We start from the raw sequence: 27,650 nt of genomic DNA on the forward strand, positions 1-27,650 counted from the left end.
TGCTCAGAGTCCAACTGACCATCATATTTGGGGTCAGGAAGGAATTTTCCCCTGGGTCAGATTGGCAGAGACCCTGGGGTGTTTTTGCCTTCCTCTGCAGCATGGGGCACAGGTCACTTGCAAGTTTAAACTAGTGTAAATGGTGGATTCTCTGTAACTTTAAGTCTTTAAATCATAATTTGAGGACTTCAGTAACCCAGCCAGAAATTATGGTATTACAGGAGTAGGTGGGTGAAGTTCTATGGCTTGCAATGTGCAGGAAGTCAGACTAGATGATCATGATGGTTTCTTCTGGCCTTAAAGTCTATGAGTCTATGAACAGTAGATCCTATATAAGCCATGGCTGTTGCTTACAGTTTCTTTGTAAGAGAGTGAGATTTTTAACAGATATATAGTTAGAATTCAGAGGACAATTTTCCCCAGATTCTAACAATTTCTGAGCATATTTTTCAGTATATTACTTAAAAGCTTATTAATTAATGCCTTTACTTAAAATTAACAATTTAAATAATTGGGTGGCTTTTAAAAAAATGTTCTGCATTGGACCAACTCTGCTTCAATTGAAGTCAGTTATTTTATTGAGTTAAGCACTGGCCTAATTGCTGCCTCTGAGTGCTTTTGAAAATTCTTCTCATAGTAAATATTCAGGGCTGGATTGCAACTCTCCAATTCAGCATCAGTAAAGGATATTTCATAGCTGTGTTGCCCCAGGAGCAGGATCACAGAAGCAGAGTCAGTTCCTGCTTCCCCTTTGTTCCAGGGGAAGTAATCTGCAGCAGTCTTCTTACTAGCCCTATTGACCAGCATTTCCAAATTAATTTCAGGAAGATTTGAGATAGGAAACCCTGGGGAAGGATTTGGCTCCCAAGGGTGGGAGGCCCCTGAATGCCACTGTATACTTTTCTACTAATCAGACACATCTTTAGAAATATTATTGCCAATGTATAAGATGAGATCTTTAATCTGACTAGGGCTACTATATAAAATCTGTATTCTATAAAAATAATTACACTCTGGATGCACTGATTCTTCCCACCAACTAAGAGCTAAAGTTTTAGCAAATTAAATCTATATATAAGGTTGCTTATTTCAATTTTTTAAATTCTTTATTTTTACTTTAATTCTCCTTTTGCAAACATATGGGGCGGTGAGAAATCTTTATATTAAATTTTCATTACAAAGCACACAGCCTTTGAGATATGGATAGGGAAGACTACAAAAACTGACTCTTTTCTGAGAGCATCACACAGCCTCCAAAGAATTTCTGGTTTAAAAGATCGGGTGGGGAAAAGGGACTTGAGGATGGAGGAAATCCCCCAAACCCTATTATAGAATTACAGAAATGTCAGACTGGAAGGAACCTCAAGAGGTCTAAGTCCACCCTCTGCATTGAGGCAGGACCAAGGAAACCTAGACCATCCCTGAAAGGTGTTTGTCCAATCTCTTCTTCAAAATCTCCAGTGATGGAGATTCCAGACTCCCTAGGAAGTCTGTTTCAGAGCTCAAATACTCTTAAAGTTAGAAAGTTTTTCCTAATATGTAACCTAGATTTCCCTTGTGGCAGATTAAGCCCATTGCTTCTTGTTCTACTTAAGGGGACATGAAGAACAACTGACCATCATCCTCATTATAACAGCCCTTAACATATTTGAAGACTGATATCAGGTCCCCCCTCAGTCTTCTTTTCTCAAGACTAAACATGCCCTTTAAAAAAAACCTTTCCTCAAAGGTAGGTTTTCTAAACCTTTATCATTTTTGTTGCTGTCCTTGGGACACTCTCCAACTTGTCCATATCTTTCCTAAAATCTGACACTGAGAAATGGACAGTTCTCCATCTGAGATCATAGAATCATAGAATCATAGAATATTAGAGTTGGAAGGGACCTCAGGAGGTCATCTAGTCCAACCCCCTGCTCAAAGCAGGACTAACCTCAGCTATATCATCCCAACCAGGGCTTTGTCAAGCCTCATCTTAAAAACCTCTAAGGATGGAGATTCCACCACCTCCCTAGGTAACCTATTCCAGTGCTTCACCACCCTCCTAGTAAAAAACTTTTTCCTAATGTCCAACCTAGACCTCCCACCCTGCAACTTGAGATCATTGCTCCTTGTTCTGTCATCTGCCACCACTGAGAACAGCCTAGCCCCATCCTCCCTGGAACCCCCTTTCAGGTAGTTAAAGGCCGCTATCAAATCCCCCTCACTCTTCTCTTTTGCAGACTAAACAAGCCCAGTTCCCTCAGCCTCTCCTCATAAGTCCTGTGCTCCAGCCCCCTAATAATTTTTGTTGCCCTCCGCTGCACTCTCTCCAACTTGTCCACATCCTTTTTGTAGTGGGGGGCCCAAAACTGGACACAATATTCTAAATGCGGCCTCACCAATGCCGAATAGAGGGGAATAATCACTTCCCGTGACCTGCTGGCAATGCCCCTCCTAATGCAGCCCAATATGCCATTAGCCTTCTTGACAACCAGGGCACACTGCTGACTCATATCCAGCTTTTTATCCACCATTACCCCCAGGTCCCTTTCTGCAGAGCTGCTGCCCAGTTCGTCGGTCTCCAGTCTATAGCTGTGCATGGGATTCTTCCTTCCTAAGTGGAGGACTCTGCACTTTTCTTTGTTGAACCTCATTAGATTTCTTTTGGCCCAATCCTCCAGTTTGTTTAGGTCACTCTGTATCCTATCCCTACCTTGCAGGGTATCTACCACTCCCCCCAGCTTAGTGTCGTCCGCAAACTTGCTGAGGGTGCAATCTACCCCATCCTCCAGATCATTACAGTGCTGATTAGATAGGGACAATTATCTTCCGTGTCTAAAATATAACATTCCTGTTAATACACCCTATCATTATATTAGCCTTTTTCACAGCTGCATCACATTGTTGACTCATATTCAATTTGTGATCTATTATAACCCCACATCCTTTTCAGCAGTACTACAACCTAGCCAGTTATTCCTCATTTTGTAGTTTTGTCTTTGATTTTTTCCTTCCTAGGTGTAGTATTTTTCACTTTATTGAATTTCACCTTGTTGATTTCAGACCAATTCTACGATTTGTCCAGGTTGTTTTGAATTCTACTTCTGTCCTCCAAAGTGCTAGCAACCCCATCCAGCTTGGTGTCATCCTCAAATTTTATAATCATACTCTCCAGTCCATTATCCAAGTCATTAATGAAAATATAGAATAGTACCTGACCCAAGACTGACCCCTGCAGGATCCCACTAGACATGTTCCCCCCAGTTTGACAACAAACCATTGATAACTACTCTTTCAATCATTGGTGGACCCACTTTATAGCAATTTAATGCAGACCACATTTCCCTAGTTTGCTTAGGAGAATGTCATGTAGTGGGACTGTGTTAAAAGCCCTACTAAAAATCAAGATATATTATGGCTACTGCTTTGCCTTTAACCACTAGACCAGTGACTCTTTCAAAGAAGGAAATTAGATTGATTAGGCATGTTTTGTTCTTGACAAATCTATGCTGGTTATTCCTTATAACCCTATTATCAAACTAGGTGCTTACAAATTGATTCTTTAATAATTTGTTCCAGTATCTTTCTGGGTATCAAGTTAGGCTGACTGGTTTATAATTTCCCAGGTCCTCTTTCTTCGCCTTTTAAAAGATATCTACTGCTTTTGCCCTTCTCCAGTCCTCTGGGACCACACCCGTTCTTCATGAATTCTCTAAGGTAACTGATAACAGTTCTACAATTGTGCCAGCTAGTTTTTTAAGTACCCTACAATGAATTTCATCAGGTCCTGCCAACCTGAATATACCTAACTTATCTAACTATTCTTTAACATGTTCTTTTTCTATTGTGTCCTGTGTTCCTTCCCCCTGGTTGTTAATATTAATTGTGTTGAGTCTCTGGTCACCATTAACCTTTTTAGTGAAGACTAGCGAAATAGGCATTAAGCATCTCAGCCTTCTTGTTATTAACTTTTGCAGAGGGTTTCACTTGACGGCATGCCTAGTGAGCAGGCCATGGCTCAACAGTCACCAAAGTCCTGGGTTGGCCTTGCTGGGCAAGCTGAGGACCTGGCAGTCAAGTTACAGTCCATAATCCCCAGGGTTCTCCTTTTTCCTTTACATTTTCTTCCCATGGGACCTTACCTACTAGTTCTCTTAGTTTGTTAAACTCTGCTTTTTTGCTGTCCATTGTCCTTATTCTGCTGCTCTCATTCCTTCCTTTTCTCAGAATCCTGCAATCTATCATTTCATGATCACTTTCACCCAAATTTTTTTCCACTTTCAGATTTGCAACCAATTCCTCCCTGTTGGTCAGAATCAAGTCTAAAATGGCTGCCCTCCTGGCTTCCTCCACTTTCTGGAACAAAAAGTTGTCTCCAGTACATATCCAAGAACTTATTGAAAATTGTGTGTATTGTATTACTTTTTCAACAGAAGTCTGGATAGTTCAAGCCCCACATTATTACCAGTCTTGTTTTGGATATTTCTATTATTTGTTCTAGAAATGCTTTGTCCACTTTCTCTTTCTCATTTGGTGGCCTCTGATAGACCCCTAACATGAGGTCACCCCTATTTTTTCCCTTTTTATCTTTAGCCAGAGATTTTTAACTGATCTGCCTCTTACCTCCTTCTGTACCTCAGAAGAAGTGTATATATTTTGATGTGTAATGCAACACCTCCTTCCTTTCTACCCTACCATTCCTTCCTGAACAAGCCATGCTTCTCTGTACCAATATTCCTGTCATGAGATCTATCCCAAAATGACCAAATCTCAGCATCCCTATGAACTGAGATCCCAGCCCATCAATGCCCCTCCCCACCCAGCTCAGCCTGCCACCCACAACTCTCAGGGCCTTCAGAGCCTGAGTCAACCCATTTTCACTCTCCTTTCAGCCCCTTCCTCCCATCCCAATCCAAGCCCCTTCTCCCTCACTGCCCAGCACCGAGTCCCCTGCTGGGGAAGGCGTCAGGCACCTCTACCCCTTCCCCCCCAGCATGCCTTGCTCTTCTAGTTTCATGTGTTGTGAGCCAATGGACCGGCTCAATGCTGAGCTGTGTGATCCAAGATGGCAGCACTCATGACCTTCCATTTCAGCAGCAGAAGAAGCTCTCTTGCCCCAGTGAGTGGGCAGGGTTCTCGTCCCCAATGCCACACCCCATTCCATCCCAGACCTGGCACTGTCAAATCAACTGCCCCAAGTTCCCTTTCCTGCATTGCAGGAGATAACATTATTAAATTGTGAGTCAGGAGTTTTTTGGTTATAAATGGAGGTTTCCTTGATGTGACGGGAGACTTGGTCAGTCTGTTGCTAGCACAATTTACTTCCCCCTTTGTGATGAATCTGGTGCACGAGCCAGTGCACTGGTGGGGATGAAGTCACTTCACAGTCCTCCTTGCTCACTCCCTATACACTGGGTGGGATGTAGAGTAGCTGCCTGCCAGTGGCCGCTCTTCTCTACTGCCTATAGAAGCTCAGGTAGCTCATGCAAGGCATAAGGAGGCTGTTGCCTTTATTCTCCTGCTGAGGTGCACATGAGGGCCCATGATTGACCCCTAAAGGAGAAGAAGCATGACCCTGAAGTTAAGGCACAGAACTGGGAGCTGAGATCTGGTTTATAATACCCAGTTCTGACATTAACTTGGTTTGTGACCTTGGAGAGGCCAATTAACCTCTCTGAGCCTCAGTATACCTTATCTGTAAAATGGGAATAGTAATACAGGGATGCTGTGAGGCTTACTTCATTAATATCTTTAAGCCCTTTGAGATCCCTGGATTGAATAAACCTATATAAGTGCATATTTTAATCAAGTGGAACAAAATCAAATAAAAGAATAACTATTTATAACAGATTATATAAAATGTACAGCTTTTTATTTTACTTTTTAAAATATTTCCCACCTTCCTAACTGATATGAAGTCCAACTCTTTGACTATATGCTAAGTACATACTTAATTCAACAATCCAAGATGTATGTTGTATACAACACTTCTTTTAACATGAATCTTTGTTATAAGGGTACCCTTTAACTTTAAAGTACTGTAAATCACCATGATTCTAGGTCATATGTGAGCCACTGAAATCCATTACAAGCTTTCTCCTTATATTAGGTATCTAGCTGTACACAGCTTTACAGAGAAGGAACACTGTATTTATAAATACAGTTTATAAAACTATGTTGATACTTTCAGAATCTAAATGCCATTGGGATAATCTAAATGAAGTATTTTATATCTTATACCATTATGAGCTAATTTGCCCACCACCTAAGCTGTACAAAACCATCTTTAATAGCCAGAAATTAAGGCAGTTGTTACATGTGATTTGTTGTCTTTTTTGGACTGTGTGTTATGGTATAGGTCATATTTTCCAGAATACTCACAAACTCTGTACTTTATAGGTAGAAGGAGATGTTGTCTGGGTCGGCAAATTCCCATCATTAAGACTGTAGTCAACCAAAAAGGATTAAACACTTAATAATAAATACTCCATGACATTCCTTTTGAAGATACGTACGGGTAACTGAATTTCTGATCAATGATTTTCTGCATTGTGCTGGAAACTGATTAGATATAATGCTAGCTAAATTTGTATATACTTTTCAAAGATACTTAATGCACTTGGATGAACTGTTTATATCTTTAATCATTGTACTGTATACCTTCACTCTGATTATATGAAAAGATAAAGAAGCTTGTATTGTATGTGGAATACATGGAATAAAAACCTGTTTGGCATGTAATTTGCTCGATAAAAGTATATACCTCATCCATCCCTAACTGAATGATCAGATCGAAAAAGAGGAAAGGTGAGAAAAATGGGAAGTTTCCATTTACATTTCTTTAAAATTAACAATGATTAAAAAATTAAATAAAAATAAAATAAAAACCCTGGGGGCCTTATCTAAGGCTCATTGAAATCAGTGTAAAGACTCCTATTTACTTCATTGGGCTTTAGATGAGGCACCAAAAAATGGGACACTCTGTATTGTCAGGCTGATCTAGTGGCACTGTGAAAGCTCTGTGTTCTGAGATGTAGGCGACTATCACTCTCAGGTTAGTAGAACACCATTATGCCATGGAGATATAAAATCAGATAAATTATAAATGGAAAAGACTTGACAGGTCATCTAGCCTATTTCTCTGCTAATGCTCTAATTGTTCCCTAGAGTACATTTTCTGGTGTTTTAGACATATAGTGTATTTTAAAACGTGACAGCTGGTGTTTCCACTAATTTCTGGTGAGACTATTCCAAAATCTAATAGGCATGGAGACAGAAGTGACAGACACTTGTAATGGGAATTCCTCAGAGTAGCTGATGTACAGAAAGGCATTTATATTATTCTTATAAAAGGCTTTTAGTGGTGAAAGAGAATAGAAAGGAGTTCAAAGGAGAAAAACATTGCTTCCCAAAATGAGGCGAGAGTTAGTGCCTTGAACTCCACCTTAGGGGACCAGATGTCCCTATTTTATAGGGATAATCCGGATATTCGGGGCTTTGTCTTGCATAGAAGCCTATTACCCCCAACCCCGTCCTGATTTTTCACATTTGCTATCTGGTTACCCTATCCCATCTGGTCAACCCTTGGAACATAGGAATTGCCATACTCAATGTAAGGGGTCTATTAGCCCCTTCCTGAAATTTGGTGGGTCTTTTTGGTTGGCATCTCTTGAGGAAGTAGGACCCTGAAATAGACAGCCCTCAGGGCCTGTGGGGAGAGGCCAACTCAGGTCACCTGATTGACACGGCGGGCAAGCCAATGCGGGAGCCAGGAGGACAGGGGGTGGATCCCATCCTCCCTGTGAGCTGCAGCTATCTGCCTGTGCCTGCCTGGGCAGAGAGCCAGTCGAGCTAAGGACAAAGCAGCCAGTGGCTGGGAGACAAAGAAGAAGGCCAGGGAGCTGAGCTGAGCTGATCAGGGCCACAGCACCAAAACCAGAGGAGCCGCCAGAGAGCCAAGCTGAACAGAGCGGAGCTGGAGCCGTCTGGAGCTGGGTGCAGAGGCCAGAGAAGAAGCTCAAAGAGCCGAGCTGAGCTGACCCACAGCAGCAGAAATAGAGGGGCCCGAAGAGTATCCCAGAGAGCAGAGCTGCAGTAAAGCAGTGTGGGGCTGGAGCTGGGGCTGGGGCTGGCTGGCTGGGGCCAGGTGCAGTGAGCAGATGGGAAAAGCGAGGGGGACCCTGGACAGAGACTTGCTGCAGGGAGACGCCACCAGCCAAGAGGCCTCGGAGGGGATTGTGACCCAGACACTGGGCAAGGGAGACTTTGGGGAGAAGGGCCCTGTTCCCTAGAGCCTGGGGGCGTGTGGCCACTTCCAGAGCATGTGCCTGACTCTCTGCATCCCTGCCGTGCAGCCAGGTAGGAGGCCTGCGACGTGTGAGAAACAGACTGTAAACAACGTCCCTTATGCCCCAGATACGCTATGTGTAGAGCCAGGGGGCAGCCTTATGTGTTTTCCTTTAACATTTCTCCTCTTGTCTTTATTTTTTAAATTGATTGTTGTTTAATAAATTGTATCTGCTTTGAATTGTATGCAGTGATCAGTGGGTCAGGGAAGTGTCCAGTGCAGAGTTAGTATCCTGGAGTGGGGACACCTAAGCCTCTGCCCTAAGTGACCATGACAAGATTGGGGGGTCAAGCCTCCCAGGAATCCTGGGCCCAGCCTTGCTGGGGTTATGGGAACTCCACTACACAGGAGAGTGGAAGGGGAGCCCTCGAGGTCAGGCAGGCCTCTGGGTGAAGGGAGTGGGAGCAAGGAATCAGATCGTTTTGCTAGCCAAATCCACTGGGGTAGTGTATGAGCCAGGAAAGTTCCCCACAATAGCGGGACCATTCCCCCACTTATATTAAGGTCCATTATGTCCAGTCTCTGACAGTAGCCAGTATCAGCTGCTTTAGAGGAAGGTATAAGAATTCTATAGCAATAGACAGATGTAAAACAAGAGACAGTGGACAAGAGAGGTTCACTCTGATGCATGGGAAATAAAGAGGAGGAAAGGATTCTGCCACCATTTTAAAAAATTATTATTATTTTATTTATTTGTTGTCATGAGAAGTGTTCTTTTTTTAACTTTTGAACTAACATTAGAACTGAGACTACATGGGAAAGCATACCTACACAAGATTAAAGGACTTTTGCACACTTTTAAAAAATGTAACAATTTATAGCATATTTTATCTCTCCTCCGTCTATTCACTTCGACACAGACAAACTTTAAATATCAACAAGAAGTTTATACAGGGCCAGATCTTCAAATTATATAAATTGATGTAGTTCCACAGAAGTCTGTGGAGCTGTGCTAATTTACAGCATCTAAGAATCTTCTCCATATATTTAAAAATATCTTAAGGGACAATGTCAAGTAACTTTTTAATGCCCCAGTTCTGTTCCCACTGAAGTCAATTAAAGTTTTGCCACTGTTTTCCGTGAAAACAGGATTGGGCCACAAGTGTTTGTTTCTAATTTGACACAGTTTGTAATACACCTTAGGAACTAGAAACAGTATTTCCCACTACCAATTCAGTCCTTTTCCATTCAGCAAATATTGATTTCCATCCTGTGCCTGCCTGCCTTTATTATTTTCATGGAACAAAACCCAGGCATTTAAATAGTACATTAAATAGAAAAATAGTGTGGTGCACAGTACCAGAATAGATCTGAGTGCTGTTAGCCAGTAAAGACAAGACAAATTATTGGGCCAAATTCTGCTCCCAGTAACATGAGTGCAACCTATTTTTGTAGATCCAATATAATTGGATTTATATTGTGTTTTTCCTTTCATGTCCAAGTGATGGAGCGGCACCTTTAAAAGACAAGCAAATGAAATTACATTTTTAGAATCGAGAAGATTTTTCCCATCTGACATTAAGGTCATATAGGTCAAATTTAGCACCTTAAAACCTTAATTAATTTGTCTCTTTAATTACACACTGAAAATACTGGCATACAAAGAGCTAATGTAGTGTCTATTTTCAATATGGATTATATCTCTTTGCATCTCACATACTGAAGCAGCGTCCCTACACACAAGAAACTGCTGCAGTTAAACAGTGATCTTATGGGATTGCAAATAGGAGAGGAGGTGGTCTATGTATTCCTAAAACACCATAGATAGAGTTGTCAAAGTACAACGTCAACACAATGAAAATCATAATGATTTCAGAATGGCATTGGGATTGCCAAAGTAACTTCACCATTATGTAAAACAACAAAATTCATTCCCTTTGGACCAAATCCTCTCCTCCTTTGGTGAGTGAAAAGTGCTCATGCTATGTCATTGCCCAATACCGTCCTCTTTTCCCCATTGGCTATCCCCACAGTAAACCTAATGTGGATTCCCCTTGAGGATTGGACTCCTCAGGATTTCAGGGCTCCCAGGGGATATCTCTGTGTGTGGGAGACCAGGATGGGGTGGGAGGTTGCAATGGTGTGGTCTGGCCAGTAGCAATATTGCACCTACAGGAGCTGTACTGCCAGGGGAAAAGGGATGTTAGAGACGCAGTGTGGAGGAGTCAAGTGTCCATGGGATTTTGGGTTCCCTTCCCCTTCAGTCCTTGAGAAAAAAAATTGTAGGAAATCCTCAAAGGTGAACCTCATGGCTCCTCCCACATCTCTCCCTTCCCCTCCCCCCCAGCAATAATGCTATTTGATTTATGAACTTGGAATAATTCCCACCCATTCTTTTGGTGTGTTTATTGTTCAGTAATGGCAGTACATGATTATGTCAATTAGATAAGACATTGAAAGTAAATATATACACCAATGTGCTCGAAGTTTTAATCCCTCTCTTCCCATTAACTTTCAAACATGTTATAGCAAAATGCTAGTGATTCTACAGTTAAGGTTGCATTGGAAAAATTATAGCAGAGGTTATAATTTCAACTCCTTATTTTTTATATAAAATGTTTTTAGGATGAAATTTGTCATCAACTCAGTAGAAGGAGGATTTTTCTAGAAATTTTGAAGGGAACAAAGACAGAAAACTATTAGATGATGTTTTCCTTTTGTGTTCAAAATGATCTTATGTATTTTTTGCTCTCTGGTAACTAAACTCTCTTTGTATTTTAAATTAAACTAATATGGAGTTGCACCAGCTATTCCATAGTTAAGGTTGCAACGGAGTTTCCATGGTAAACCTGATATTGCCATTCTCCCCTCTAAAATCCACAAAGAAATAGTGGGATAAATCGGATAGTGTGAGTCTTGGATTGAGGTAGAATATTTCTATCACATTTGAAGTGAACTGAACAATGGAAGAGTCCAAGTTGCTCTCACCAATCTTATTTCAGGTTCTTGTTCCCCATTGCACATGAGATCAGATTTATTTCATCCCACCTACTCTCTCAGTATGGTTCAAGGCTCTCCCCCTTACTACTTTTCTTCCTATCATGTGAATACTCCCCTCCACACAATTTCACAATACAAATAAAAGACTTCCTCCTATCTTCTCCCAACATAAATTGAAGGTTGTACTGTGTCATTAAAGAACATATGATCACCAGGGGCAGAGTTAAAATTGGTATTGCAAGATGTAAGGACCCCTCGGTCCACCTGTGGAATGAGAGCATGGGTGGAGAGGTAAAAGTGTTGGGCATGCTTTGAAAGAGACTCTCATCGTGTTTTTGTGTTAAAATCTGTAACCCTGTGCATTAACACATTCTGGAGGTGGTTGATTAGATTTTGCTGTGAGAATAGAATTAAGAGTCTGAATTTAGAAAAACTGGGAATTAAAAATAATGATTATATGAGTAATATCCTACTGAAGCTGCATGCAAATTCTATTCAATCTTTTACAGGCACTTTGGCCAGTCTGTTATAGATCCTACCAGAGACAGTTATATTTTGTGGTTAGAGTGAGAAATTATCAGATTGTAAATTCTCTTTTAACCTTGCCCCTCATGAATGATACATTATAGAAGATGTACACAGTATATTATTTTGAGTTACAAACGTAAGATATATCCACCTAGAAGCATATCCCTTGATACTGCTTCAGTATGTTTCAGTCGATTAACAAAACACTGTACGAATGATGAGGGTTGTAGTTTTACAATGTCCACATGTATTGACAATTAAACCATTATAAGAATAAGTCTCGAGGTACTTAAAGCTCAGCACAAAATATTTACTGCTGTTTACTAGTCATAGTCTCATCATATATCTCTGTAGCTGGACCTTTCGTGCAGTGACAGAAGTAATGCATTATTTAAAACTATTCACTCCCAGTGACTTGGAAGAATCTCAGTCATATCTCAACTCTTCATAAATGAGAGACTTGCATAGCTGTGATGATAATTTATGCAACCAGTGCTAAATGTGAATGAGGTTTATTGACCATGTAGAGAAGCTCACTCACAGTACAGATCAAATTGCAATTGCCTCATGAAAGGCTATGGGTGTTGCATGCAAGTGTCTGAAGCAGAATTTGGACATCATCTCTCATTATACAACTGTGAGCTGTGATCCTGTCAGATCTAATTAGCTATGCATGCTTGAGTCTGTCTTTGAAAGGCCAAAACCCAAATCCTAGATGTTCCAGGTGTTAGTGATACTGTGTCACATTGTCCCCTGAATTAGTACTAGTGTTAGAGTACAGTGAGTGCTGGAGATGCTTTCAGATTAGGTGAATAGCCAATGTCCTGAACACTTATATTATTACTATGGTACTTTTTGCAAAAAACGGGTTATTAAGTAGTAGCTGAAGTACTGACCAAATTCCAACTCAAGTAATTCCCTTGCAGTTTTAATGGGATATGGAACTCTTCTTCACTTCCTGTCCTAAACTGTTGTGTAGTGTTGCAAAGTGCTGTTAAATAACTTCTGCATTCAACCCCAGATGATACCTCTGCTTTTCTGTTATGTGTAATGTGAACCCTATTCCCCTTACTTATCTGAAACTGGGATTGTGGGGCTTAATATTTGTAAAGTGAATCGAGACCCTTATAAGGTGATAGAAGTGCATTATCCACCCTGTGTTTTTAGGCAGTTTCATGTTAAAAACCTATGTCATACTGTGCATTATAAGTATTATATTAACCCAATTTTCAGATCAACTCTACAGAGAAGTTGTGCAATATGTTTTTCACATGCAATTTACCTAAAATTACCTCAGTTTATAATAGCACAGGCTAATTAGGTTTATAGGTAATACATGCTGCACTTAGAACTGTGCCAAAAGGCCAAGGGCTGAAAAGCCTAGGAAAAGTCCAGACTTGATCAGATACTGCTGTTTCTAACAACTCTGTGTTGCTTAGTTTTACATTTCACCATTTATCAATTGTATTGAAATTTAGTTGTTCAAACTTTCACTTTGCTTCTGAGGAAATCACCAAATATGAGAAAGGGAAGTGATATTCAAGCCCTGTTCATACTCCCAAATTCCACTTACAATACCAGCCTAGGTGGATGTTTTATTTAAGTTATCAGCAGTTAATTAATTAACATTGTTACTTCAAAAACACATCTTCCAGAAGGTATAAAATCTCTCAACTTGCCATCATGAAGCCAACTGATGATATTCAAACAGACATCATACAAGTCAACGTGCAATCAACTTTGCTTTTGTTGCATCCTATGTTACATCCCCCAGTGGTATTTTGTCTACTTGGTGGCAAACTCTTGGGGGCAGGGACTTTGTCTTTATATTTGCAGGTAAATCAGCTAGTATACTAATAGTGCGGCATACAGAACACTGGTAATAATATTTAACTTGCTGTTATGACTCAGAGCTAACCCTCCAGTGAGATAAAGGGGTCAGTTTTCCTTTCTGAGGGTGATGATAGTGTCGGCCTGCAGGCAGGCTCCAGAGATGGCAGCCACTCCAGTGTCCCGTGCCAAAGGGCTTCCAGTGAGCAAAAGGGCTAGAAACTTAAGTTTTAAAACATAAATTCTGTAAAAAGCAACAGTGTTGCTTACAGATGCCCCACTGGCCGACGGTGGCTTGGCCCGGCCCTGATGATCCTGTAACCCCAGTTTAGTTCCCCCCACCCCATGCAGAAGTCAGGTCCCCTTCCCCTAGCCCCACGCTGCCTCCTACCGTCCCAGGTGAGCTCCAGCTGTGCCCTAGCCCCAGGTGACCCCTCGTGGGTCAGCCCACGCCCCCCCCCCCCTCCGGCCTGCCAGGGCCCCTATTGGCTCGCTCCTTCGCCCCCACGCCCAGTTCCTTGCAAAGAACGGCGGTGATTGGGCTTTTGCCTCGCTGAGAGGGGACGCTCTGCCCAGCCGCGAGCGCGGCAAGCCTCCCTCTCGGCTGAGTCGGTTTCCGGGCTGTGGCGGCCTGTGTTACGTCACGTCACGTCACGGGAGGAGGAGGAGGAGGAAGCTGCCGCGGTTCTTCTTCCGAGTTGCTTACGGCAGTGACGGGCCGGGTAGTTGCAAGAAGCGGCGGCAGATGGGCCGGAGGCGGAGCCGCTTCGCCTGAAGAAGGAGACACGCCACAGCCCAGCCCAGCCCCTGCGCCCGCCTGCCCGCCGACCCGCCCGGGCCCCGCGGTAAGGGGGAGTCGGCTCCGGCCAGCCCGTATCTGCTCGGAGACCGGGCCCGGGCCTGGGCCCCGCCCCGGGCTCTAGCTCCGGCTCCGGGCAGCCTCCGCCTCCTGCGTGGTGAGGGGATGCTGCCCAGTCCCCGGCCCGGCGGCGCCGTGTCTGACTCCTCGCTCCGGCGTGGCGATTCCCCTTCCCCCCCCATGGCTCCACGGCCGCCAGGCTCCTGGCCCAGCTCTCAGCGCGGTTTTGTTCCCCTCCCTCCCCCGTGGGGTCAGGGCGCTCACAGGCCCTGACCGCGGCCGGATACCGCGAGCGAAGCCCGTCGTTGCCTGCGGGCGCCTGGTCGCGGCTGTTGCAGGTGCCCCCTGTACTGCCCGGCGGTGGAGGCCATGGCGCGGTCCCCGTCGGGCCAGTCTGACATCGGGCTGCCCAGTCCGCCTCGTAGCTGCCCACCATTGCGCTTCCCGCAGCAACAAGGGAAACATACGTAAGGAAAGGGTGGTAAAGCCAGCGGGGTCCCGGGCCCGCAGGATACTGACGTGGCTGAATGTTTCTCTTAAGTGGACTGGACTGTCTGTTGCCCGTGTTTCTCTGAGTGGAGACAGGACTTCACTACTCACATTGCAGCCTCGGGGGGGGAACCCTGTTTGTGCTGGGGTTGGGACGGATCCTGCTACCTGCTCAGTGTCAAGAACAGGACATTCACCATGGGAGTTCAACATATGTAGTTGTCAGGGTAGGGCGAAATTAATAGTCAGGAACAGGCTGTTGATTTTACATTTTATATACTCTTCTGCATATGTTGCAGACAAAGCTGATGTTTCAGAGACGAACAGAACCCTTGATGCATGGAACCTAAACACAACTAAGACTTGGGCTAGGGCTACGCTCAGATCGATTTATCTGGATGACTGAGCGGTCAGTGCAGACCCCTTCAGTAGATCCAGAAATCGAGGTATTAAGACCAGCTACATAAGTAGCACAGCATAGTGAAGATGGAGTGCAGAAGAGAAGCTCAGCAGTTGAGGGGAGTTATGCAAAGTATGCAACAAACCTGTGTAACTCCCGTCAGCTGCTGCTGAATCTCACAGGTAAGTGTAGACAAGACCTTGATCTATACCTAAAACTTAGGTTGACCTATGACCTACCTGTGTTATGTATGGGTTTGAAATATTGACACCTGAGAGAGAGAGTTAAGCTGACCTCAGCCCTGGTATAAGTGCCACTAGGTTAATGGAAGAATTATTTCATTGACCTAGTTACTACCTCTTGAGGGGGTGGATTTACTACAGAGACAAAAAAAACCCTTCAGTTGCTGTAACAAGTGTCTATGCTACAATGCTGCAGCACCGTAGCTGTGCCACTATAGCACTTGTAGCGTGGACATATGCTAACTTACTTGAAGGCTTCCAGACCAGCAGAAGTACTACAAATGTTTGCCTTGTAGCTTTTGTTGTTGTGGTGTCTAAGTACTTCCCCAATAAATTAGATATATGAGGTGATGCCCTACTTGTCTTCATGTAGTCATCTTTTCATCATAGGAGGCTTCTAGTTATTTTAGGAAGGCTTTATCAAATTCTGGATTGGTCTCAGTTTCAGAGGAATTTTAGGAGACTTAAAAAGCTGGCTTGTTTAATGTACCAAGATGAAGGCTGAGAGGGGGATATGATTGTTCTGTCTAAATATATCAAGGGAAGAACCAGGGAGGGAGAAAAGCTATTTAAGAGAAAGGACAATGTTGGTGCAAGGATATATAGCAGGAGTGGCCAAACTGTGGTTCAGGAGCTGCGTGTGGCTCTTTTACAGTTCAGGTGTGGCTCATGGAGTCCCATATGCCCCCGCCCCATACTCAGCCTACCAGACTGGGGTAGGGAGATGGGGGCTTCTGCCTGCAGTGGGGTGGTAGGGCTAGAGGCTTCTGCCCCTTGAGAGGCACCAGCTGGAGCTCAGGGCTTCTGCCTCATAGGGTGCGCCTGCTGGATCTTCAGCCCTGCAGGGACAGGGGCATCTTGAGGCTTCTGCCCTGTGGGAGGTGCCTGCTGGGGCTCAGGGCTTTGGCAGGCACGCTTTGGGGGGCAGAAGCTCCACCACAGGGCTGAAGCCCTGAAGCCTGGCAGGCATGCCCCGGCTCTTGAACTTCTGAAGATTGTTGAATGCGACTCAGAGGATCAGTAAGTTTGGCCACCCCTGACATATAGATATAAACTGGCCATGAATAAATGTAGGTTGTAAAGTTAGAAATCTTTTATTACCATTAGAGGAGTGAGGTTCTGGAACAGCTTCCCAATAGGAGTAATGGGTGCAAACAACCTAACTAGTTTTAAGATGGAGCTTGATAAATTTATGAATGGGAGTATATGCTGGGGTTGCCTGTGATAGCAGAGGGTTTGACTCAGTGACTCAGGAGTGAGGTCCCTTCCAATTCAACTCCCCTAAAAGCTTGTTACTCAGCCAAAAAATGCTTCATCTCCAGCTTTCTCATACTTAATTTTAGCCATTGTCAGATGCACTGTCCCAGAAAAACACAGCTGTTCTGGTGGTCCGTATATAGAGTTGAGATGTTTGATATAGTAGAGTATTCCTGACCCATTGATGGCTTTGAAGATTAGGACTAAGGCTTTGAACTGGTAATAGAAGTTGGACTGTAAAGCCAGTGGAAAGATTGGTTCAGAGTTAATGTACTCACCATGGTCACATTTGGTTGAAGAGAGAGGCTACTACATTCTGCACAAGCTGGAGAGTCTGTTTTACTTCCATTTCTAGCCTCAGATACAGAGTGGCATTAATCATTTTGGAGGTGATAAACTTGTGGATTCTTGTGGTCAAATCCTTATCCAGAAGGAGGGGCTCCCACTTCTTAGCCAGACGAAGGTGGATTATTTTGCCACTGGGCGTCTAGATCTAGTGAAGAGTCTAGGAGGAGTCAAGGTTTTTGCACCATTTTGAAGAGAAGGGAACAGAGGCAGGGTCAAACTTCAGAAGAAGGGGAAGATGTCTCTGTTATTACCTCAAAGCAGTTCCCCCTTTCTGATCAGTATTACTTTGGTTTTGCCTAAATTGAGTTTGTCATCTTTTCTTCATTCAGAAGCTTGTGTACGCATCCTTCTGGCAGCATTGATTGTGTCTGTGGAAAATGAAGATATATATCTGGGATTAATCTGTGTGGTGCTGGCAATGGAGTCTATGGCATCTCACTAGACATACATATTGAAGTAGAGAAGGAGGACAGCTCCTAACAAGACTGTTCAGATAAGATGGTTATAGAAGAGAAGCAGCTGCTGATTGCTACATTAGGCACCGTTAGAGAGGAATGATTAGTGTATTGAAGATTGTTATTGACCTTTGTCACTGTAGTGCCTACAAGCCAGAGTCATGGATGAGGATCTATTGTGCTAGATGCTGTACAGACACAGTACAAAAAGACAGTCTGAGGAGTTTATAGTCTAAATACAAGATGAGACAACATATGGATGCAGACAGATGGAGGACAAGGAGACAATATTGGTCATAGGCAGTGGTTACAGCACACAAGCATCTTGTTCATTTGTGGGGTTTTTTTTGGCATCGTAGCAAGGGGGAGTTTTCAGGAGGGATTGGAAGGAAGATAACGGGGTAGCTTTGTGAACGTTTATAGTAAGCCCTACCCAAGTATGAGGGCAGTGTGGGAGAAAGCACAAAGATGCTTATTTGAAAATGTAAGAAGTGAGTTATGGAGGCTGGCACCATGGGCCAATTGGAGGTGAGCATCGATAGCAAATGGAAAAATAGGCAGGGTGGTGGCTGACTGTGAAGAGCCTTGAAAGTAAAAAGGAGCAGTTTGTTTGTTATGCTAGAGGAAGGGGAGCCAGTGGACCAATGGAAAGAGTGGTAACATTGCCCGCGTTGTAGTGCTACATTGTCTCCTTCAACTATGTCAGATTAACAGCACTTTATGGTGAACCGCATCAAAAATTGCAGAGAGGTTAAGTAGAATGAATATTATATCTTTCCTACTGGCTTCCCATATAATACTGAGTCAAGTTCCAGGCACTCAATCTTCAAGGCACTTAATGGCCTAGACCTAGCATATCTAAAGGGTTGCCTAAAATTCTAATATGAAGAAAGTGGTTCACAACTCCTCTCCTTAGACACAGTAGTTAGTTTTTCAATTTCTCTCAAAATCCAGGAATTTGTTTTTAGGTGCGGGATTTTTGAAGGGGCGCTCATAATCTTGCAGTACCATGAAGGTATCCAGCATTTCATTGACAACTATAAATATCGCATAATATCAGTACTGCATAACTGTGGTAGCTGAATGCAGGCTGAATTTTGGAGTGAAGGCAGTGGCTGGGACTGTAATGAAGATTACCTTCAGCTTGGCATTAGGCAACAATTTAAACTGTCTCTGAGATCCAGTAGCAATTTCCTGTCCGTTCTGAGATGTGTGGTTGGAGCTGATGAAAGACTCAGATATTGTCACATTGATGAGATGAGCTATATGAATTTCTGGATCATTTGAATTCTGGGTCAAAGCCCACAACAAGCACTAGAAGTAAAAATACTGGTTTTTTTTAATACACTACTTAATTGTCTAGTGGCATCACCTACAAAAGCAATACACTAGTGTTCGTGAACATTCAACAATAAAAGCTATTAATATTTGTGTGGTTTAAAAAAATAATTAATGAGAAGCAAACTTGTTTGCAGCAATCAGATGTGTAATAGTGCAGAATGGCTACTTATATTATATAAGATTTTTATTTCATTTTCCCCTCACTCACCCATATGCTCTCTCTCACTTTTGGCTGTCTTCAGAAGTTATGTGGTTGGACCATTCAAAATTGTTTGAAATGCGTGTATCTCGTGTCTTTCGTCACTGGAAAATTAAAGTTCTTTCCTTGATCAGGAGGAGAATTAGACAGCAAATAAAATATTTGTTCTTTGAATGTGTATCTGTGTGGATCTTAGTCTAGGTGTGCGCACACCGCATGTGCGCAACATTGGGATCTTTGAAAAGAGGTGTCCCTTCAGCCAGGCCTGCACTGTATATGCCCTCATGCCCCATCACCTGAGGGTATAGAGGGCAGAGTGGCTGCAATCATCCCTCAGTTCCATTTACCATCTGTGGCAGCAAAATGGAACAAGCAGTGTGCATCCACTACTCCTTAGCATAATTCTCTGTCTTCTAGTTGGTTAGCTATTGTTAATTCCCAACATATTCTCTTCTTAATTTTATTTTATTCCTCCCAAAAAAGATTAAAAAAAAATTTTTTTTTGCCTTGATTCTTTGTGACAATGCTTCAAGCTTAAAATGGCAGATGCAAAGCCCTTGGACTTCAAACCATGCCCATCTTGCAGCAGACTCTGTCAGCTTAGATGCTGCCATAGAGCCCTGTGTCACCCCTCTGCTCAGTGTGCCATTCTCTTTGGACCAGGAGAAGAAAATCCTGGGATACTCGGTTGAAGTTGTACCTTCTTGAATAGTCAATATGACAAACTTTAGTCCTTAAAGGAATGGATTTCCTACAAAGACACTGATCATAGATGCATCAGGAACAGGTTGAAATAAATATGTGGGCAACTTTTAGATACGAAGAACTTGGTCCCAAAAGGACACGAATAAACATATAAACCTCCTAGAATTATGAGCAATCAAACTTGCATAATATTCCTACCAGTTCTAAAGAATTCCACCATGCAGGTTTTCAGACTAGGTAATACATTGCAGATGTGTTAACAATCAGAGTTGCCTATTGATTGCCCCCTGTGCCAGGAGGCCCTCAAATTATGATTATGGTACTAACAAAATGGGACAGCCCCTACCTCCTCTTCATCTTCCAAGTGACAGCAACTATCTAGTGGACTTCCTAAATGGACAATCCATCACCAGCCATGTGGTCTCTGACGAGCTCCATCATCAAATCAATATTTCACGAGTGGAAAAATCCCATTATGTACCTGTTTGCCACAAAAGAGAACACACTGTGTCTAGGCTTGCTCCAAGGGAGGCATAAGCCTGGAATTCTTCTTTGTCCCAGGTGATCAAGGTCCTGTATGGATTTCTGCAGATTACTCGGATGCTCAGGCGGGTATGGCAAATCAGACCGGATGCAGCTATAATGATCCTGATAGCTCCATATTGGTTATGATAATTCTGGTTAACAGATCTCCTTAGAATATCTGTTTCGCCTCTGATAGCATCTCCAGACTGCCCAGACATAGTATCTCAGACCCAACATCAAATACTTCATCCAGACCCAAAATCATTGCATTTGATAGACTGGATGTTGGCTGGTTGAATGCTACTGATAGACAGTTTGCTACAACGTCACAAAATCCTATTGCTTCCTATTCCTTCATGAGGAAAACTTATTCCTCTAAATAAAAAAGATTTTCAGTTTGGCCAGCCCAGCACAACCTTGACCTATTGAAAGTCCCTATCTAAAATCCTTGATTATATTCTGCATTTGAAACACCCTGGACTTTCTTTTGATTCCATTAAGGTTTTCCTTCTAGCAAATTTGGCATGCTAACCCCCACACGTAGCTGATTCAATGATGTTCAGTTTTCTCTCCAGTCTATTCAGATTTTTAAAAGGGTTACTACATACTTACCAATTAAAGAAAGTTCTCATAGACTCTAAGGTCAGAAGGGACCAATATGATCATCTAGTCTGACCTCCTGCACATCACAGGCCACAGAACTTCATGCACCTACTCCTGTAATAGATCCCTAACCTAAGACTGAGTTACTGAAGTCCTCAAATAATGATTTAAAGACTTCAAGGCACAGAGAATCCACCATCAAGTGACCCGTGCCCCATGCTGCAGATGAAGACGAAAAGCCCCCAGGGCCTATGCCAATCCACCCTGGGGCAAAATTCTTTCCTGATCCCAAATATGGCGATCAGTTAAACCTGGAGCATGTGGGCAAGACTCACCAGCCAGTCACCCAGAAAGAATTCTCTGTAATAACTCAGAACCCACCCCATCTAACATCCCATCACAGGCTGTTGGGCATATTTACCGCTAATAGTCAAAGATCAGTCAATTTTTAAATTAGGCTGTTCCATCATAAATTTATCAAGCTCAGTCTTGAAGCCAGCTAGGTTTCTTGCCCCCACTGTTCACCTTGGAAAGCTGTTCCAGAACTTCACTTCCCTGATGGTTAGAAGCCTTCATCTAATTTCAAGTCTAAACTTCCTGGTGGCCAGTTTATATCTATTTGTTCTTGTATCCACATTGGTGCTGAATTTAACTCCTCCCTCTCCCTGGTATTTATCCCTCTGATGTATTTATAGAGAGCAATCGTATCTCCCTTCCACCTTCTTTTAGTTAGGTTTTCTGTTATGGGATCTTAATATTTTTCTTTACAAACCTCATGGAGCCCCCTTTTTGAGCCTTTGTCTCAATTCTCTTTATACTGCTTTATTTTCAGGATGGCCTCTTTGGTTGCTATTCCATCAGCTAGAAGGCTCCGCAAACTCCAAGCTGTCATCACTAACCCTCCTCACACAATATTACACAGAAATAAAGTGGTGTTGAGACCTCATCCCAAATTTGACACAATTTTAGGAATAATTTATTTTTCTCTTTCTTCCTTTCAAAAATCCCATTCCTCTCCATTGGAGGAAAAAAAAACCACACCTTGGATGTTTCATGGGCCTTCTTATGTTTTGATAAGACAAAGCCCTTTAGACAGACTTCCTGTCTTTTTGCTGCCATAAATAGAACTTCTAAGGGGCTGGCCTTTTATCCCAAAGGGAATACCTAAATGGGTTACCCACTGTATTTCAGTCATGTTTGGAGGAAGAGGTGTACCAATGATCAAAGAGCACATACCACCTCCTCTGCATGCTTTAGAAATATTTCCCATGTCTGAGATCAGCAAAGAAGCTATGTGGCGTAATCCCCTTTTGTTAAATACCATGCCCTTGACCTGGCTGTAAAATCAGTTGACAAATGTGGTAGGAGTATATTACAATCACTGTTTAGTAGTAGTTAGGAATCTTCAATGCCACCATTCAGATGGGACACTGTTTGTTACTTTCAAGATAAATACTGAGAGAATGGTTACTTACCTTTATAGTGACCATAGTTCTTCAAGCTGTTTTCATCCGTATAAATGTAATGACTCACTCTCCAGCCTCACTTTTTTGCCACCCCCTTTTCCTGTGATTCTGAATTAGCGAGGGAACTGAGAGAAGATGAGGCAGCCCTGCCCTTTATATCTGTGGGTAGGTGGCACAAGGACATGCATAGTACAGACATTGCCTAGTGGGCACCGCTGTTCAAAGATTCTGATACCATGTGCATGAGGCACTTGCACACAGAGTGAGATCCACATAGATGACAACCTCTTGAAGAACCAGTTACTATCTGGTAAATAACTGTTCTTTTTGGTATTTAACTTCATAAATGTGCTTGAACATTACATTGTATTCAGCAGAACTTTTTTAATCCTGTTTTTCAGCTGAGAGAAAATGACTGCAATCAAGCATGCCTTACAGAGGGATATTTTCACTCCACATGATGAACGTTTATTGAGCATTGTGAATGTGTGTAAAGCAGGCAAAAAGAAGAGAAACTGCTTTTTGTGTGCCACAGGTATGCATGTTGATTGAGACACATAGCAAAGTATTTTTCATTGTCTTTGAATATAGTGAAATTAATAGTTTATATTAATTTCTTTAAGTGGCAACTTCTTTTAATTCTCATTCTTTCCCTTTCCTATATAGAGAACATGTACTTCCATTTATTATAAATGGACAGAATCAGTTATGGCATAGAGTCATGTTTTCTTAACAAAAAAGTTTTCTATTAAAGCCCTGCTGGACCCTACTCCAGGCGTGTTCTTAGAATGGGGGCTTGTCAAGCCAGCCAGTGACCTGAGGGTTTAGGGTTTAATTCCCAGCTGGGGTTTAGAGGCCGTTAAGAATAGCATTACTGACTGGGAATTAAGTGCAGCATAGCTGTTTAGGCTCAACACCTTAAATAATGTTGGTTACTTTCAAAGAGAAGGGAGAGGACCTGTGGTGTGTGGCTGAGAAGCTGTGGCAGGAAGCTCTAGGGAAATGTGAGTGCTACCTCTGTATGTTTTGTCTTTGAGTTGCAGTCCTTCCAAGCAGTAGGGCAGAGATCCCCAAACTGTGGGGTGCATCCCCCAAGGGGGGCATGGAGAAACATTTTGGGGGGTGTGGTAGGGCCCAGGCCAGCCCCCACAGAAGGGGGTGGGGTGGGAGTGCCACCCAACCCCCCTCTGTCCCAAGCTCTGCTCTGGTTCCACCCCTTCTGGTTCCCAGCCATGGTTCCTGGCCTGGCCACAGCTTTAGCACTTGGCCTCATCTCCTAGCCACAGTCTCTGTGCCTGGCTGCGGCTCTCACTCCCAGCCTCAGTCCCTGACCGCAGTCCCGCTCCTAGCCCCAGCTGGGGAAGGGGGGGGGGCCTGCAGGCACAGACAAGGATAAAGGGGGGAGGGCGTGATCTAAAAAGTTTGGGGACCACTGCAGTAGAGACTTTTTTTGTCAAATTTGTTTCAATTTGTACTAACTCAGAATCCCTGCAACAAAAAAACCAAAAACCCAACATCTCTTCTCTAGCCCACAACAACCCTAATCAGAGACGGCAATTTTATATTCAAGCCTGATCCTTCAATGATTTTTTTTTTAACTCTGTTTTCCACCCCACCCCTGTGATAATGTAACTATGAATAATACTGATTGGGCTACCTGTGTTGTAAGTTCTTTAGGGTAGGGATTGCCTTTTGTTCTGTGTTTGTGCAGCACATAGCACAATGTGGTCCTCTCTATGACTGGGGCTCCTAGGTGCTATGATAATACAGATTAATAATAACAATAATATGTTATGTCAAGCCTCTATTTTGTGTGGGGTTTAATTATGGTTGTTGTATCAGTCCTTGGTTCTGTTTTACATTATTGCTGCAGCTTTGCTCTTTAAACTCATCACTTTATTTTAGGTCTACTATAAGAAAACAAATGAGGAACAAATGCCTCCAGAGTACTGTAGCTGATTATAGAAGTTGTGTAGTGATACCTATCTATGTATCTGAGATAAAAAATGAGCACTTGGTATTCAGAATGAAGCCTGTGTCTGAAAGGATCCCTTTACAACAGATAGCTTAAAGTTTCTAACTGTCTGAAAGGGAAAATCTTCAAAATGATTCAAATGTAGTTGAGAAGTTGACATTATTACTGGTTAAAATAGCCCTATGACTTTGCTGAAAGTAATTCTGTACTTACAGTGACAACAGAACGTCCAGTGCAAGTAAATGTGGTCAAGGTGAAGAAATCTGATAAGGGAGATTTCTATAAAAGACAGACAGCGTGGGCACTTCGAGATCTTGCTGTTGTTGATGCCAAAGATGCTACTAAAGTATGTATGTATTTATGCTTGTGTAACCTGTGTTCAGAATGTGTCTCCCTAACTATACAGACACTTTACAAATTTTGCATTCAGAGCTCTGAGTCCAAGTTAACTTCTTAACAGTGAGCTACACACAATTTAGATTCTAACGTCACATGAGGTTTGGGAGCTGGGGTGCAGCCCATCTGCCTATTTTGTCTGTACCCTAATCATCTTGCCCAAGGGTGTATCAACTCCTATGAAGGGAAACTAAGTCTGAGGAACCAGCAGAGCCCATGTGGTAGTATTCTCAATGTCTACACAATCTGTCAGAGGCATCTCAAATGGGTGGAGCTTGGTTTGTGTGCAGAACTTGAGAACCACTATTTTTTCCCCAATTTGAGTCCTGCATAAAATCTTTACTCTCGTGAAATGGACTACCTATGTAGAATGAGAGCATCACTGTTGATTTATAATTTATACTAGATTATAAGTAATGCTCGTATCAGGAGATACTCTGAAACCATGGCGATGAGCTATATATAAGAACCTAGACAGCAGTATCTAAGACAAATAATGTACGTTGTAATGAGAGACATTTTTAAAACCACTCACCAGAAATGACCATTTGTTGAAAAGTATATAACCCTGAGGTATTTTGCTTCTTCGTAAATCCTAGATTGTGCATGTCCACAACAGTAACTTGTTTTTGGCCCTGAAAATCATCTCTGCTCCATAAAAAATAACATTTCCTTCTTTCTGTGAAATATTTCATACTTCAGAATTTGGTGTGTTACTGGAGATGGGAGTGGTGGGGACAAAACACAAATTTCTCATTCTTCCCTTAATGTTCTGCCTATTGGCATTAGATATGAATAATCAACAAAAATTATTTAGATTTACCTGTTTGAAGAAAACTCTCAGATTTCCATCAAGAACAAGGTGAATTCACTTAATTTTATTACTCCTCTAATATATGTTTACTCAGTTGAAGATAATACATCTCTGAAGTCTGTATGTTTTGTCAATGTATGTCATACTTTGTAAGCTAGTTATAAAACATTAAAAGAACATGGTTGCAAAGTCAAGGAATCAAAAGTTATGAAAAGTCAGAATTAAGGTTGACTGTGCAACTTTATTTCAGTTTCCTTGGGGGAATGCATTATGAAAGGTTTAATTACAGGATCATGTACTATTTTTTTCCACAGGACCCTTGCCTTTCATATCAAACAGTCTATAATGCATACCACTCATAAAATTGTGTGTGTACACACTTTTCATAATGTGGCATTAATCATCACACTTGTCAGTGTGAGGTGCTGAGGGAACTGATATTCTTTTATAGTGCTTTGTGGGAAATAGTCCTAATGAAGATTTCATTTCCCGTCATGTCTAGTTTCATGTGCCAATTGTTTGTAGGAGAAACATTAGCAGCAGCACAAGTAATATGTAGCAGTAAATGCAAGTCTTAATTTGTACAGAATGTATAGCATTAAGAGAATATGAAACTCTGAAGATATGAAACTTTCACTAGAGGAAAGGTGGGCATTCTAAAATGCTTGGACTATGGACTTTAAATCAGGCTATGTTCTGTGCAGTTGATGCTGGATATATAGATAGCTATGGAAAGGAAACTTTTAATCAAGTGTAGTCAAGACAGTGTTCTCATTGTTGGGTATAACAAGAAATGTAATGATACTAAAACTGAAGTTGTTTAATTTTTGTAAGTGACTTGTTACATGGAAGACTAAAACCCTTAGCTGCATTTATAAAAATTACAGATCTGGTCTCTATCCACCAGTGCTCAAATCCTACAGTGATGGGTGCCACTTCAAAGCTCTAAATTACAGAAAATGTCCATAGTCCTGCTCAAAATGCAGTAACAGATGTGTTCCTATTGGACTGGAGTAAGGATCTACTATATGCCTTCCCACTGATTCCATTGCTCTTTCAGGTAGTCAGAAAGTAAGACAGAAAAAGGCCTAGGTCATTCTGATTGCACCACCTTGGGCCGGACAGTACTGGTAAATAATCCCTTGGACCTGTCACAGAGTCTTCGTATCCTATGAGACTGTCATCAGATCTAGCTCAAGAAAGTGGCCTTGTTTTTTTATCTCAATCTGTAATCTCTTTACATCACGGTTTGAATTATGCTTTTCTCCCATACAATCTATTTCGGAATATTTATATGAAGTCTTTGAGCTTCTCCTTGATCAAAGTACACTTGTCTGCCTGCTATCTCAGCACACCACCCTCTAGTTGACAGCAGTAAAGCTTTCACTTGCCCCACCATCAGAACACTTCTTTAAAAATTAGATGCCGTTATTCCACTGTTCAGAGGACCAACCGTAACTGATGAGCCTGATGACCTTTCTCTTACCTTTTGCAGGAAAATCCTGAATTTGACTTGCATTTCGACAAAGTGTACAAATGGGTTGCCAGCAGCACAGCAGAAAAGAATACTTTCATTTCGTGTATCTGGAAACTGAACCAGAGATATCTTAGAAAGAAAATTGACTTTGTTAATGTTAGTTCCCAGCTTTTGGAAGGTAACATTCAATAATGGTGTTTTTTAAAACAAACAAAACTTACTATTTTACACAATCATGGTAAAAGATATTCACTAAAATATATAAGAAGTGCAAGATCTGATTTTGGGATACTAACTAATTCAATTAATGGATTTAATACTAGGAACTATGTCTATCCAAATTTACTACACTATTGGTAAAGGTAGCTTCAAAGGAACAAGTATGTATTGGGGAAAACAGGTTCATTATTCTAACAAACAAAATGACATTTTCTACAAATGAAACAGTCTGTATGCCGGAGACACAGAATACTTA

General features: G+C 42.2%; 1 protein-coding gene across 5 annotated transcripts in view; it reads left to right on the forward strand.

Annotated features, from left to right (window-relative positions):
- The first annotated feature begins 14,254 nt into the window (after nucleotides 1-14,254).
- The window catches only part of EXOC1 (exocyst complex component 1), a 55,689-nt gene continuing 42,293 nt past the window's right edge, over nucleotides 14,255-27,650 (forward strand). For 3 of the 5 annotated variants that reach the window (XM_067530639.1, XM_067530640.1, XM_067530641.1), the window contains exons 1-4: nucleotides 14,255-14,469; nucleotides 22,915-23,048; nucleotides 24,704-24,834; nucleotides 27,194-27,353. In XM_067530639.1, coding sequence (XP_067386740.1) covers nucleotides 22,925-23,048; nucleotides 24,704-24,834; nucleotides 27,194-27,353 — 415 coding nt within the window. In that variant the 5' untranslated portion in view covers nucleotides 14,255-14,469; nucleotides 22,915-22,924. Of the gene's footprint in view, nucleotides 14,470-22,914; nucleotides 23,049-24,703; nucleotides 24,839-27,193; nucleotides 27,354-27,650 lie in introns of those variants that run through there. The other 2 variants (XM_067530642.1, XM_067530643.1) reach the window with 2 other exon arrangements.

The sequence above is a fragment of the Emydura macquarii genome, unplaced genomic scaffold, assembly GCF_026122565.2.
Source record: "Emydura macquarii macquarii isolate MOO-44397 ecotype Brisbane River unplaced genomic scaffold, CSIRO-AGI_Emac_v2 contig_3108, whole genome shotgun sequence".
Lineage (NCBI taxonomy): Eukaryota > Metazoa > Chordata > Testudines > Chelidae > Emydura > Emydura macquarii.